General features: G+C 34.3%; 1 protein-coding gene across 4 annotated transcripts in view; it reads right to left on the bottom strand.

Moving 5' to 3' along the window:
* LOC137408262 (uncharacterized) overlaps positions 1 to 15,744 on the bottom strand; it is a 58,212-nt gene that overhangs the window by 33,846 nt on the left and 8,622 nt on the right. For all 4 annotated transcript variants that reach the window (XM_068094709.1, XM_068094706.1, XM_068094708.1 and 1 more), the window contains exons 5-9: positions 9,960 to 10,098; positions 9,618 to 9,750; positions 8,558 to 8,753; positions 6,139 to 6,246; positions 3,781 to 4,703 (exon numbers count right to left, since the gene is read on the bottom strand). In XM_068094709.1, the coding sequence (XP_067950810.1) occupies positions 4,488 to 4,703; positions 6,139 to 6,246; positions 8,558 to 8,753; positions 9,618 to 9,750; positions 9,960 to 10,098 (792 nt within the window). In that variant the 3' untranslated portion in view covers positions 3,781 to 4,487. The remainder of the gene's footprint in view (positions 1 to 3,780; positions 4,704 to 6,138; positions 6,247 to 8,557; positions 8,754 to 9,617; positions 9,751 to 9,959; positions 10,099 to 15,744) is intronic.

Genomic DNA, 15,744 nt, shown 5'->3' with positions numbered 1-15,744 from the left:
CTTAATAATTCCCATGCAAAAATGAGAAAAGTAAAATGATTGCTGTTATGATGAAAAAGACAAATGATTGTTATCAATTGGTTTTAGTCAAAACAATATTTGCATAGGAGGATGGCAAAATGGGTAAAACTAAAATTAACTTTTTTCTTAATGGTTTGTTGTCCGCGTATTTATTAAACTACCAACAAAAGCTCTAAAAGAACCAGTTATACAACTATGTATATATGTTGCACCATAATGTTATAGCAACATAGCAAGCCAATGTTATACGCATGTTTACACTCCAACATTCCAAAGTAACATTTTTGTAACATTGTTGGGACATTTATTTGAAAGTAAAAACAATATAACACCATAATGTCATAGCAACATAGCAAGCCAATGTTATATGAATGTTAACACTCAAACATTCAAAAGTAAAATTCCTGAAACATTGCTACAAAATTAATTTGAAGTTAATTATGGTGTCACACCACAATATTCTAGTTACATTGCAAGCCAATGTTATATGAATGTTAACCCTCGAACATTCAAAAGTAACATTTCTGTAACGTTGCTAGGACATTCATTTGAACGTACAATTGATGTAACACCATAATGTTCTAACTACATTGCCAGCCAATGTTATATGAACATTGACCCTCGAACATTCAAAAGTAACATTCCTGAAACATTGCTGGGACAATTATTTGAATGTAAATATGATGTAACCCCATAATATTCCAGTTACATTTCAAGCCAATGTTACATGAATGTTTGCACTCGAACATTCCAGAGTAACGTTCCTGGGACATTCCTGGAACATTCATTTGAAAATAAATATGATGTCACACCATAATATTCCAACTACATTGCAAGCCAATGTTATATGAATGTTAACACTCGAACATTCCAGAGTAACGTTCCTGGGACATTCCTGGAACATTCATTTGAAGATAAATATGATGTCACACCATAATATTCCAACTACATTGCAAGCCAATGTTATATGAATGTTAACGCTCGAACATTCCAGAGTAACGTTCCTGGGACATTCCTGGGACATTCATTAATAATGTTCTCTAACGACGTTATGATAACGTTAGCAAAGTATATTCCTGTAACATTCTGCTGAACGTTATGATAATATTTTTGCACAACATTCTATGCACAACATTCCTACGACATTGTTGGAACATAATTCTACAATGATCATCAAATAACATTTGTAGAACGTTATGACAATGTTTGTTTGGAACGTTATTTCAGCGTAACGTTACGGAACATCCCAGGAATGCCGTTGTTAGTTGGGAAGCCAATGTTATGTGAATGTTTTCACTTGAACATTCCAGAATAACGTTCCTGAGACATTTATTTGAAGTTAAATATGATGTCACACCACAATATTCTAGTTACATTGCAGGCCAATGTTATATGAATGTTAACAATCAAACATTCAAAAGTAACATTCCTGAAACATTGCTAGAAAATTCATTTGAAGTTAAATATGATGTCACACCATAATATTCTAGTTACATTGCAAGCCAATGTTCTATGAATGTTAACCCTCGAACATTCAAAAGTAACATTCCTGAAACATTGCTGGGACAATTATTTGAATGTAAATATGATGTAACCCCATAATATTCCAGTTACATTTCAAGCCAATGTTATATGAAAGTTTTCACTCGAACATTCCAGAGTAACGTTCCTGGGACATTCCTGGGACATTCATTAATAATGTTCTCTAACGACGTTATGATAACGTTAGCAAAGTATATTCCTGTAACATTCTGCTGAACGTTATGATAATATTTTTGCACAACATTCTATGCAACATTCCTACGACATTGTTGGAACATAACTCTACAATGATCATCAAATAGCGTTTGTAGAACGTTATGACAATGTTTGTTTGGAACGTTATTTCAGCGTAACGTTACGGAACATCCCAGGAATGCCGTTGTTAGTTGGGAAGCCAATGTTATGTGAATATTTTCACTCGAACATTCCAGAGTAACGTTCTTGGGACATTCCTAGGACATTCATTTGAAGTTAAATATGATGTAACACCATAATATTCTAGCTACATTGCTAGCCAATGTTATATGAATGTTTGCACTCGAACATTCCAGAATAACGTTCCTGGGACATTTATTTGAAGTTAAATATGATGTCACACCAAAATATTCTAGTTACATTGCAGGCCAATGTTATATGAATGTTAACAATCAAACATTCAAAAGTAACATTCCTGAAACATTGCTAGAAAATTCATTTGAAGTTAAATATGATGTCACACCATAATATTCTAGTTACATTGCAAGCCAATGTTCTATGAATGTTAACCCTCGAACATTCAAAAGTAACATTACTGTAACATTGCTAGGACATTCATTTGAAAGTAAAATTGATGTAACACCATAATGTTCTAACTACATTACAAGCCAATGTTATATGAACATTACCCTCGAACATTCAAAAGTAACATTCCTGAAACATTACTGGAACAATTATTTGAATGTAAATAAGATGTAACCCCATAATATTCCAGTTACATTTCAAGCCAATGTTATATGAATGTTTTCACTCGAACATTCCAGAGTAACATTCCTGGGACATTCCTGGGACATTCATTAATAATGTTCTCTAACGACGTTATGATAACGTTAGCAAAGTATATTCCTGTAACATTCTGCTGAACGTTATGATAATATTTTTGCACAACATTCTATGCAACATTCCTACGACATTGTTGGAACATAACTCTACAATGATCATCAAATAGCGTTTGTAGAACGTTATGACAATGTTTGTTTGGAACGTTATTTCAGCGTAACGTTACGGAACATCCCAGGAATGCCGTTGTTAGTTGGGAAGCCAATGTTATGTGAATATTTTCACTCGAACATTCCAGAGTAACGTTCTTGGGACATTCCTAGGACATTCATTTGAAGTTAAATATGATGTAACACCATAATATTCTAGCTACATTGCTAGCCAATGTTATATGAATGTTTGCACTCGAACATTCCAGAATAACGTTCCTGGGACATTTATTTGAAGTTAAATATGATGTCACACCAAAATATTCTAGTTACATTGCAGGCCAATGTTATATGAATGTTAACAATCAAACATTCAAAAGTAACATTCCTGAAACATTGCTAGAAAATTCATTTGAAGTTAAATATGATGTCACACCATAATATTCTAGTTACATTGCAAGCCAATGTTCTATGAATGTTAACCCTCGAACATTCAAAAGTAACATTACTGTAACATTGCTAGGACATTCATTTGAAAGTAAAATTGATGTAACACCATAATGTTCTAACTACATTACAAGCCAATGTTATATGAACATTACCCTCGAACATTCAAAAGTAACATTCCTGAAACATTACTGGAACAATTATTTGAATGTAAATAAGATGTAACCCCATAATATTCCAGTTACATTTCAAGCCAATGTTATATGAATGTTTTCACTCGAACATTCCAGAGTAACATTCCTGGGACATTCCTGGGACATTCATTAATAATGTTCTCTAACGACGTTATGATAACGTTAGCAAAGTATATTCCTGTAACATTCTGCTGAACGTTATGATAATATTTTTGCACAACATTCTATGCAACGTTCCTGCGACATTGTTAGAACATAATTCTACAATGATCATCAAATAACGTTTGTAGAACGTTATGACAATGTTTGCTTGGAACGTTATTTCAGCGTAACGTTACGGAACATCCCAGGAATGTCGTTGTTAGTTGGGTATCTGACATATAATGTGATACCTGTGAGTATCTGACATATAATGTGATACCTGTGAGTATCTGACATATAATGTGATACCTGTGAGTATCTGACATATAATGTGATACCTGTGAGTATCTGACATATAATGCGATACCTGTGAGTATCTGACATATAATGTGATACCTGTGAGTATCTGACATATAATGTGATACCTGTGAGTATCTGACATATAATGTGATACCTGTGAGTATCTGACATATAATGTGATACCTGTGAGCATCTGACATATAATGTGATACCTGTGAGCATCTGACATATAATGCGATACCTGCGATCATCTGACATAAAAGACAGAAATAACAAAGCTTCTGAGGCAAAACATTAAGTTACACGGTTTGTACTGAGTACATTAAAACAGCTTGATAAACCCTTTTCATTGAGTCACAAATGTCTTTGACTCGGCTGCCATGTGCAGTTTTTTAACCATTTAAATTTTAGCTGACTTTAGCATTAGTAATGCCTTTGAATGGTGTCGCTCGCCTCTGTTCCACTGTACTGCCCTTTTATATAGGCCGACCACCATAACTTGTTAGGTTGCTTTGTTAATGATATAGAAAAACCATTTATTGAACTATTTTCCTACTACAGATATAGTTTATATTTATAAGATTGTCTAGTAAAAAAGATAATTTTTGTGAGAGCAAACCAATAAACCTTTTTGGGGCTGAAAACATCATCCCTGAAGCTATGTGTCAGTTTTAAACAGCCATTTGTCATCATCGAGCAGGTGAGCTAGTTCCCTATTATATGGTGCATAGAACTCGTCCAGGAGCCTTCTTGTGCTCGCCCATACTGGATTCTTCGAGCCAACATTTTGTCGATTTTTACTTGATAGCGAGTTAATTATTTTTTCGGGAAGAGTGAGTCCGAAAAACTGGTTCAGTTGTCGGGCACTTTTAACCTATCAAGTATAATAAATAGAATATTATTATAGTATACATCACAAATAATATGTAGGTAATTGCTTATCAAAGTGACCAAAAGTGAGTTAAAGTGGTTAAAACTTTTTGGTTAAATTTTTGTTTGTTCTGATTACGTTTTGAAGTCAGACTGCAAACCAACTGCCTAGAAGAATATTCTCATCAAACCTGAAAAACACAACAATTAATTCGTAAATTCATGCTCATATCCAAGCCATCAGCTTACATGAAAGTTACTCAGAAGTGGTTTTTCAGTTGCAGTGCTTTGATAACCTCTACAACATGATAACTAGCAAAAATAATCTGGTGCCCACTCATAGAGAAATAAAGCCAAATTTTAATATTAATTTTAAAAGAATCATCATAAAAATAAAACATTGCATGCATTTAATCTTTTTCCTGGCTGTACATTCAGGCTTAAACAGTCAATGACTACATGATAAAAAAGGAGACAAGCCTTTTAGCTTTCAAGTACAATTGCACTGTGTTTGCTTGTGGCAGGCCATTGAACTATCTGCACGCAATGGTTTGGAACACACAGTATGCTAAAAGTGTCATGTTTTAGCTATCGCAACTGGCAAATTGATTACGTTTGAGCAACAAGAATGCATGAAATGCTGAGAATATAAGCTACAAAAACCAAGCTTTTTGGACAGTCTGTGGTCATAAGCCCTATCTATATACTTCCAGTAAAGAGGGCTACAACAATTGTAAAATATTTGTTCAGTCCCGTTATAAACATACTTAAAAACAATGATTATATAAAACAAACTTTTTCATACGTGATCAATACTAACTTTTTTTTGTTAAACTACCTAAATGCCCGGCATTGCGCGGGTAATAAAATTAATACCTAATGAATTTGAGTAACTTACTTGGAAAGCTAGATCTTTACTTAATTTTTACTATAGTAACACTCGCATTTTGTGCCGGTTTAACAGCTGTTACGCAAAACAATCAACAGTGCTAGTTATTAAGTGCTTTAAGCGGGAGTACTTTAACCAACATAGTGACTATTTGCCTAATGACTCCATTGTATTTCACATAGCTTAATGGTTAAGTTTGCTGCCCTTAGATCTAAATTAATGGCTATAACTGGACATACGGGTTAACAAAAAGACAAATACTGAGATTTATATCTAGATGTTTACATATTTTCTCTGTAATTTGAAGAAAGTTTGTGGAGATATGTTACTTATAAACTTCTTAAAGTGATGCAAAATGTTTTTTCCACTCAGTTGCTTCGAAATTTCAGACTAAATTCTTGTAACAAAGCAAGTTTGAAGTTATTTTCAATATATACATAAAATCATACTGGCAGGACGCCACCTGAAATAACAAATCCAATGTGACCACACTCTCACCCATGAAATATTAAAACAGTGCAATGAATAAATGCGTTGGATAAAGACTCACATTGTTCTTGCTGTATTCATCGATGGTGGTAAAAAGAAACTGGCTCTTGGGTATGAACTTGAAAGCTTCCTTTATGTATACAACATACATGCTGTGCTGCAGCAAGCACTGTAACATTGACATAGTAGAGAGAATAGCTTTGGTTTCATATCATAAAGATAATATGAAACCTAATGTAATGTTTGGGTTACAGTTGCTCATCGCAGTACTGTAATGTGTACAGTCTATCCATATAATACAGCTTGTAGAGTTTAGCTAAAACAGCGAGCTACAAGTCGGAGCGGCAAATTGTATATGTGTACAAATAGTGCAGTCTAAAAAATGTCACAGTGTATTAAAAGTGTGTGCTCTATAGAATTGAGGATTAATTGAGTATAAATTGAGTAAAAATATAAAACCAAAGGGTTTACTAATACCAAAGGGTTTACTAATACCAAAGGGTTTACGAATACCAAAGGGTTTACTAATACAAAAGGGTTTACTAATACCAAAGGGTTTACTAATACCAAAGGGTTTACTAATACCAAAGGGTTTACTAATACAAAAGGGTTTACTAATACAAAAGGGTTTACTAATACCAAAGGGTTTACTAATACCAAAGGGTTTACTAATACCAAAGGGTTTACTAATACCAAAGGGTTTACTAATACCAAAGGGTTTACTAATACCAAAGGGTTTACTAATACCAAAGGGTTTACTAATACCAAAGGGTTTACTAATACCAAAGGGTTTACTAATACCAAAGGGTTTACTAATACCAAAGGGTTTACTAATACAAAAGGGTTTACTAATACCAAAGGGTTTACTAATACCAAAGGGTTTACTAATACCAAAGGGTTTACTAATACCAAAGGGTTTACTAATACCAAAGGGTTTACTAATACAAAAGGGTTTACTAATACCAAAGGGTTTACTAATACCAAAGGGTTTACTAATACCAAAGGGTTTACTAATACCAAAGGGTTTACTAATACCAAAGGGTTTACTAATACCAAAGGGTTTACTAATACCAAAGAGTTTACTAATACCAAAGGGTTTACTAATACCAAAGGGTTTATTAAAACCAAAGGGTTTTTATCTAATTAAGATACTGTACAAGTTTAAACCTTTTGCAAATAGTTACATACATATTTAGTTAAAAAATATATCTGAAAATACTGCTGAAAAGGACAAAACCGGTGCATTGCCTGACATGAACAGATATACATTGTAATAGCATTAGTAAAATTGTGTTAACGTGTTCTGGCGGGGATGCGCAACAAACTTCTGACAGAAAAAGAAGTTTGCTGTTCATTTCATTTTTTCAAAAATGAAAATAAAGTATAAGCTTGACAAAAAGTTTTACTTTAAATCAATTTAAGTATTCCTTCAGCATTTCCAGATTTACCATAATTTATTCACTAGTTTTACAGTTTAATCTTTACTATCATAACAGCCAAGCTGTCCATCTGTCAGAAGCTATGGTGGCAGGTTGGCGGCAAGTTGGTGGCAGGTTGGCGGCAAGTTGGTGGCAGGTTGGCGGCAGGTTGTGTAATTTATTACTTTCTGCGCTCTACTGGTACACCTGATGATCTCTCACAGTATTGAAACTGCGATCAGCAGGCATATGCAAATCTCCTTTTTCCAATGAGCTATTCAGTTATTACAGTTATTCAGCTATGAAAGCAATATGATTTAGGCTATACATAATACCATACACATAATTTCTTCGAATGCTATTGTTGATCGACAAATTTGATTTTAAGATTTTTACTATAATAAAATTGAAAAAAAAAATTCAATAACTCATGGAAAACCTAATCACCTAGTTACAAAATTATTATTTCATTGCTGAATCAAACAAGCAACACAGAAATATTATGACCTAAAACCGTTCTTCTTGCATTCCCTCAAACCCATGCCCCGCCCCTCAAACCCATGCCCGCCCCTCAAACCCATGCCCCGCCCCTCAAACCTATGCCCCTCCCCTTTGAAGAAGTTTTGTCAATTTCATTTGTCAATGTTAGTGAAAAATACTTAACACTAGAGAAGAAATAGTATATACTTTCCATAATTAGTGACTGACCATTATTAGTAACTGACCATAATTAGTAACTGACCACTATTAGTAACTGACCATAATTAGTAACTGACCATAATTAGTAACTGACCATTATTAGTAACTGACCATAATTAGTAACTGACCATTATTAAATAGTTAGTATTACTCTATTCTTGTATCCTAGTAGGATATAATAATAGTCTAGTTAGAGTGTAAGTAAAACTAAGAGTAAGTTATAGTAATAGTGTATTACGTTATTACTATAACTTACTATTAGTAGGTTATGTATTACTAAAGTAATACATAACTTATTATTAGTAAATTATCTATTACTAAAGTGATATATGTCACTAACAACACGTGACCTCATATACATACGTTTAAATCTCCATCTAATCCGTCAGACAGATAAGCGCAGTAGAAGTCTCCATGTTCTTTTATACATTTTTCAAGTTTATGTAAATAGGTTCTGATAACTCCATCAACGAACTTTCCATCCATCTCCTCCAATGTCATATTGCTAAAGAGGTTTTGCCATTTTTTGTTGTGCCAGTGGAAAAGATAAGATATTGTCCTTCAAAAAGAGACATTAGTAATGTGATAAAAAAATTGGTTGTAGTGAGAATAAATTGAGCCTGGCATGCTTTATAATGAATAGAGCAAGGTTGGATGGTGGCTGGTTTGCTCTATTTTCAAGTGTTAGTGAAAAATGTAAACTGAAGTGACATCAAGTTTTTATCTGATCAATGAATAGAAATGTATTATTTACGTTCAGAGTTAAAGATTTTCCCCAAGAACAATAAAATATTTCAGAGATAATCTTTTAATTTTACAAATTGGTTTTGGACCCCACTGCATGACTCCATTTCTTTAGACTAATCGGCAAGAAAAATTAGTGGCAGCCATTTAAGACATAAAATTGAAGCAACAGCTGTTTCTCAATTGCTGCCAGAGTTACTCGCAATCTGGAGAGCAATCATAGATCAGTATAATGACAAACAGAAGGATAGCTAGAGCACACTATTTATGTGTCTCCACGAATCTAAAATACCCTTCTCTCTCAACAAACACACCTACACGCCTGCATGTTGATGACACTCGTGGTGTATACACACCTGTCTGTTGATGACACTAGTGGTGTATACATACCTGTTTGTTGATGGCACTTCTGGTGTATACACACCTGTCTGTTAATGACACTAGTGGTGTATACACACCTGTCTGTTGATGACACTAGTGGTGTATACTAATATTACTATCATGTATTCATCTGTCTGTTAATGACACTAGTTGTGTATACACACCTGTTTGTTGATGACGCTAGTGATGTATACATACATACATGGTAATTACGCTAGGTGTATACGCACCTGTCTGTAGGTGATACTAATTTTGTATACACATCTGACTATCTGTGATACTAGTTGGATATACACACCTTTCGGTAGGGTTCCTCAACTGAACATAAAACTTAGTTTCCGGTGTAGACATGAATCCTAAATATTGCATAGGTGTTGATATCGTTATATGTGTAGAATTTCTTGTAACTTTGTCATTGATAAGGAGATTACCTGTTAAAAATACGTTAATACATTGCAAACCAGTAAACAATTACGATAATATTATTATTGTCATTATATCAAAGATGGGCAATAAAGTTTGGAAGTTTGAGCTGAGACAATACGAAAGAAATTTTTACTTGCATGAAAATTGAACGAATTGAGTTTAAGTTGAAATCAATGTAACCGAACTGAAAGTGTAAAGAATATGCGTGTCTTACCTGGAGAGCTTTGAAAATATCCTTTTTGCAGCTGTTCTTTATTAAAATAGACAGCTCCAAGGTTCTGATTGCAGTCTTTAGTTTGACTGCACGCACTGAAGTAGTCTATCGGACATTGCATGTCTTTTATTCGGAAATCCTATTAAAGACAGATGCTTACTTAGCTGTACTTCCCAACAGTATGTAAACTACAAACAAGTTCAGTCATGCAGTTATTGACATCAACACTAAATTGTATTAGGTCAGTAGACTGATTTGTTAGATGGTACCGTAAGCCTTTAAAACTATGGTTTGTGTCTTCGTTTTTTATGTGAGAATTACAGGTTGTCAACTGATTTTACCTTACATGGTAAGAACAAACTGCATACAGTCTCTAAAAATTATTTTAAAAATATGATTACTAATCCTTTAACAATGCTCCACATAATATTCATTCTTTTAATCGAGAAATATATTTTGAACGCTATTAAACCATTTACTTGGTTTAACTGACTTACTGTTTCCCTTTTTGTTTTATGATCCGCATACTTGCGCAACATTAGCTGGGCTACAGCGCACCTATGGCTCCATCATCATTATCTCGTGCTCAGGTTGAGTGAATTTTGCTATACTCTTTTCATCTTCTCACTAATTTGTAATTAACCTGATATATTTACTAATATGCAGTTTATTTTTCTGTATTGTTTCTGTTGATGAAAATAAATACACACAAACACACACACGCACGCACGCACACACACGTAACATGCGACGTAACATCGTGAAAACAACAGCACATACACACACGCACGCACACACACACATATGTTTAAATTGAAGTTAAATTGTTGCCAATAAAGTAATATTTATATATATATTATATATATATTATGTATACTAGAAATTCGCGTCATACAGCCCACGGCCAAAGTGATATTGGAAAAAAAAGAAAGGGTACTGATGGTTGAGAAATGCAATATTAGCAGTCAAATGGCACCGCAGTGCAATAGGATAACTGCAATGGTAGCTGTAATGTACTGGGTGTGGGTGTTATTATATACAACAATAAGCAATAATGAAAGGAGAAGATTATATGTTTATATCTCTCCCCTGCAATAGGAGAAATGCAGTATTGGTCAATATTAGAAGTAAAATGCACTGATATTAGTAGAATAACCAATATTATTAATATAGTCATACTTCGACTTACGAGCTTAATGCGTTCCGAGACTCGTATGTCAATTTACTCGCATGTTGGTGCAATTTATTTATATATATAGAACAATTAAATACCCTACAGGATTAATTTATTCGCGGAGTTATATTTCGCGAAAATTGCCATTTCATGCATGTTCGCGGATTAATTTATTCACAGCTGAAACTGTCACTATCTATGAAGAGTTAACTCTATTACGTCTAGCAATAGCATTAACCCTACGCATGCGCACATAGCGTGTTTCGTTTTCTATTTAGCTTACAACTACACGTACGGGTCGATCGTGCTTAGCTATAAATTTTTTACTGCGTTCAGAGGTTTTCACGAGTATTTATAGATTTGGAGGCATTTGATGAACCAACAATTTGTGGTAAGTAATGAGTTTTTCACATTTACTAAATTAGTCGAATTTTACTTTGATTCTTCGGTAAAATGCAATATTTATTTTTTCCTATAGATATAGTAAACCCTAGATGTGCGAATAATCAAAATAAGTGAGGCCTATAATTAGCATGATGCAACGTTGTGGTGATGTGTAGAGTGAATCAGCTGATCTAGGAATTCCTGATGACTTAGCACTAAAACCTGCACAATTATTCCATAGTTTGAGCATCTGAGACTGCATATTTTATTGAAAATATATGTAAAACGTATATATTGACTTTGGATGAGAAAGGCAAGAATCTTACACACATGGTAAAGGATAATACCAATGATTTATAAGCTTCTATATCATCGATAATACAAAGAGTGACCAAATAGAAATTAAACTAATAACAAACTAATGAATCAAATGAGATTTAGAAGCAGTTAAGCTGAACCACTGTATTAAACACTCATTAGACATGACTGAAAACAACTGACGAGATAGCTTTTGTGTAAGGTTGGTTGAACTAGATTCCTGCTTTGAAGCGGCATAGTGTACAAGTATTCTGATTTTAATATAGCGATTTACTATAGTTTTGAGTAGATTGGTGGCATGCACTGTGCATGTAAAACCTTGATTGAAGTTATGTAATAAGACATATATGTTATTGCCTGTGACGTTACTTGTTTAAAAGCTCTCTCTGCGATACCATAGCTTTCCATGTGTGAACGTAAGCACTTTTCTGCAGCAATTCATATTCGGCCTATCAATGGGGTCACCAATCTTCCTCTTTTTTTAACTGAGATTAGGGTTATGTCATCACTACTTCTACTTCCCACTACTTCTACATCGGTCAAGAAATTGATACAATCATCACATTTGAGTTAGAAAAAATTTCTCATCACCGAACTCCTCATCTTCACCTTCCTCAGCTTTTGTCTCCTTCTTCTTTCTAGCCAGAGAATGTAGGAGTTGGCCAGTTTTTTTAGCCCTGCTCACATCCAGATCAATACAGTTAGCATTAGGACTTGGTGTACTATCTGCTTTTATGAGCAGTGCACAAAGTGCGAATCTAAAGCGCTGCACATCCGGATTATTGTTATAGCCACCCTACCTTTTCCTCGATAGATCGTATCGTGGAAAACAGAGTCTCAATGTAATCCTGGTTGATCTTAAAGGTTAGGAAGTAGTTGATGTAAGGGTAGTTGCTGAAAAGATATTGAGCAATACCATGTACATATTTGCATGCTGACTCAAAACCAATGATGAAAGTTTTTTTATTATTTTCCACTAGCAGCTTTGGCGTCTTGAAGTTGGCATAGATAGCTTGTGATATTGTTGAGAACTATTTGTTTTGAGTTGAAGTTCTGTCTTGTTATGGGCAATTCAGGATATACCTGGGGTGTTGTAGTCTCCTCTGGTGACATTTCACTAAGAATTTGGTCTTATTGTTACATTTATGACTTAAAAACTAGTATGACATGCTTGCTTTTACTGCTAAACTCAGTGCTCAATTGAAGGCTTTGATGCTGTGATGCACATCACTGCGACATAACATCGTGAAAACAACAGCCAATTATAGGCCTCACTTTTGCTCCAATGTGATGATAGCTATTCGCCAATCTAGGGTTTACTATATCTATGTTTTTTTCCATCACTACCGCTTCATTATTTGTTTTAGTGAAAGAAAAATTTTTCATCATACACGGAAGCACAATGATTGCAAGGGTGGTAGATGTCATTCTTAGAAGATCACCAATCATTCAGGGAGGTCTTGAAATTGAGGTAGAAGTGACCACAGCTGCTAACGAGGACAATATATCTGTTTTAAAAAAGGAACAAAAATGCCTTGACGAGCACAAATCTTTGGCCAACCGGCAGAACTTTGCAATAGTAAGCCACGAGAAGAGTTCTGATGATAACTTCCTTACCAGTCATGTAGTAGCGAGAGAATCGCATTTAACATCTACCCAAGACAGCGACAGAGCTGCTATTACCAAAATAACTAGTCAGAGAGCACCATTACACGCTAGTATTCACTTATCAAGAGTACCAGTTTAATTTCATTGCTAGACAATCGCCATATGGACTAAACTGTTTATATTTACTCTATTCATCGTTTGTAAAATTTTATTTGTATTTGAAATATTTTATTTGTACACTCAAGTTTGTAATAAATTATGATATATCTATACACGAAATAAAATATATAATTTAATCATGTTTGCTGCAGCGATATCAAGGTGTTGTTGTCGATGAAGGGGTCTAGGTTGACTGGTTGCTTCTCTGCCAATATTCCTGCCTTGATGAATATTACTACTTGTCTCTAGCTTTCGTAATCAGAGTAGGTTGTTTCATTCCCAATCTGCAGTAAACACAAAAAAGAAAAAATATTAATAAGTGTTAAGGAAGTACAAAAACAATAGCTGAAGTATTTAATAAAAGCGATCAGTTTTTAAACCAAAGAACTAACTAATGCAGTTAATTATGGAAAAATGTATCTGCACTGCAAATCAAATACATACCATAATGTCCAGATCAGAATCATGATCGTCCTCAACTCCGGTATTAGAGATTGATGGAGTTGATTTCAATGTAAAAAGACTAGGAGAGATTTTTTGCGATGACGAAGCCATGCCGAATAACTTGTGAAAACCTTGAACAATTTTGTAAAGTTTGATGCAATGGCAATAAAACTCGAAGCCAGGCAATTATTTTAAAGAGGTTTTGGAACTCGGCTACGTTTAGTACTTCTGCCTAGCGGCTATTTTCGCGATGACACCATTCTGCATATCTTGTGACGACCTTGAATAATTTTGTAAATAAATGTGATGCATTGGTGTTAGCTCAAAGCCCAGGCAATGATTTAAAAATGTTTTGGAACTCAACTACGTTTAGTATTTATATTAAAAACTAGCCTAACAACTAGTTTTTAATTTGATGCAGTAGTTATTCTCCCTTGTGATTAAAAATAGAACTAATTATTCACGGAATTTAATAATTCACGGAATTGACTGTTCGCGAAATCGCGAATTTTTATAACCAACAAATATTTTCATCCTGTAGGGTATATATTGATTGGTTTCCATACTCTAAAAGAATGCAAATAAAACACTCAAAACAAGATATTGTAACAAAAAGAACATGTTGGTTATTGTCCTAACTTACCACATGCTTTCAAAAAGCAACAAATAAAAAATAATGCAAGGAAATGTGATAAATTAAAATGTAAAATTAAATACATACAATAGCAGCTAACGCTAGCATTTGCCAGAGAGGGAGATATAAGTTATCCTTCATTACAACAGTTGACTTTGATAAATTTGGATTTTATCAAAGTCTTAAAAGACAAACTTAGAAGCAAATCTAAAAGCAAACTTTCATTTTTAACTTAACATAATTAAAATTTCTTCGGCGTTCACAGTTTGAAGTTTCTCGCTGGTTAGCCAATTTTTCCATTGTTTCGCTTTCATGACTAGCCGGCCGTTTTAGGATGAATCTATCTAAGGACGTTTGCCTTTGTCGCCCTTTCAACATGTTGCGATTAGGACGAACACAGGTGTCGTCACAAAGGTTTAATGCACGACCACTAGCCAACTTGTCCAAATGTCTATTTTTATAGTTTTGCTAGATAGCACCGGCCTTTTCAAATAGCGTCGTTTTAGTTACACTGTCACCGGCCAATTGTTTATCTTTTATCCAATGCCTGAGCGGTCTCTCCATCAGCGGTCATGAAGATCCCTGCGCCGTTTAGAAACTATGGTTAGTCCTTTTGCGAGCTAAATGCCCTGAATATAATCCTTCTGTTTGATCATTGTGGATGTATTTCTGTCATATTGCTGAGCTAGCTCAATCACGCATACACATTTCGCATATTTTCAATAATTTTCCGTTTAATATCAATTGTTAGCATTTGCTTTTTCTTTGCATTATTTTTCATTTTACTGGCAAACTTTTGATCTACGCACAGTACTTTTAATTCACATAATTCTGCACTGAAAAGCGCGCACAAAAACACGGTACAAAAGTATAACCTGAGCAGTTGAAAAATACAGATTGATGCTGTTGTCATAAAACACCTCCGGCATACTTGGCAACTGACTCACGTGCTCGTATCTCAAACATGGCTCGTATGTTAGCGGTAAAACTTGCTTAAAAGCTGGCTCATATCTCAAATTTCTCGTACGTTGGAGCACTCGTAAGTTCAAGTATTACTGTATAGT

The sequence above is a fragment of the Watersipora subatra genome, chromosome 11 (genome assembly GCF_963576615.1).
Source record: "Watersipora subatra chromosome 11, tzWatSuba1.1, whole genome shotgun sequence".
Classification (NCBI taxonomy): Eukaryota; Metazoa; Bryozoa; class Gymnolaemata; order Cheilostomatida; family Watersiporidae; genus Watersipora; species Watersipora subatra.
The sequence above is the reverse complement of the archived record's forward strand: the minus strand, read 5'-3'. Positions and strand labels throughout refer to the sequence as shown.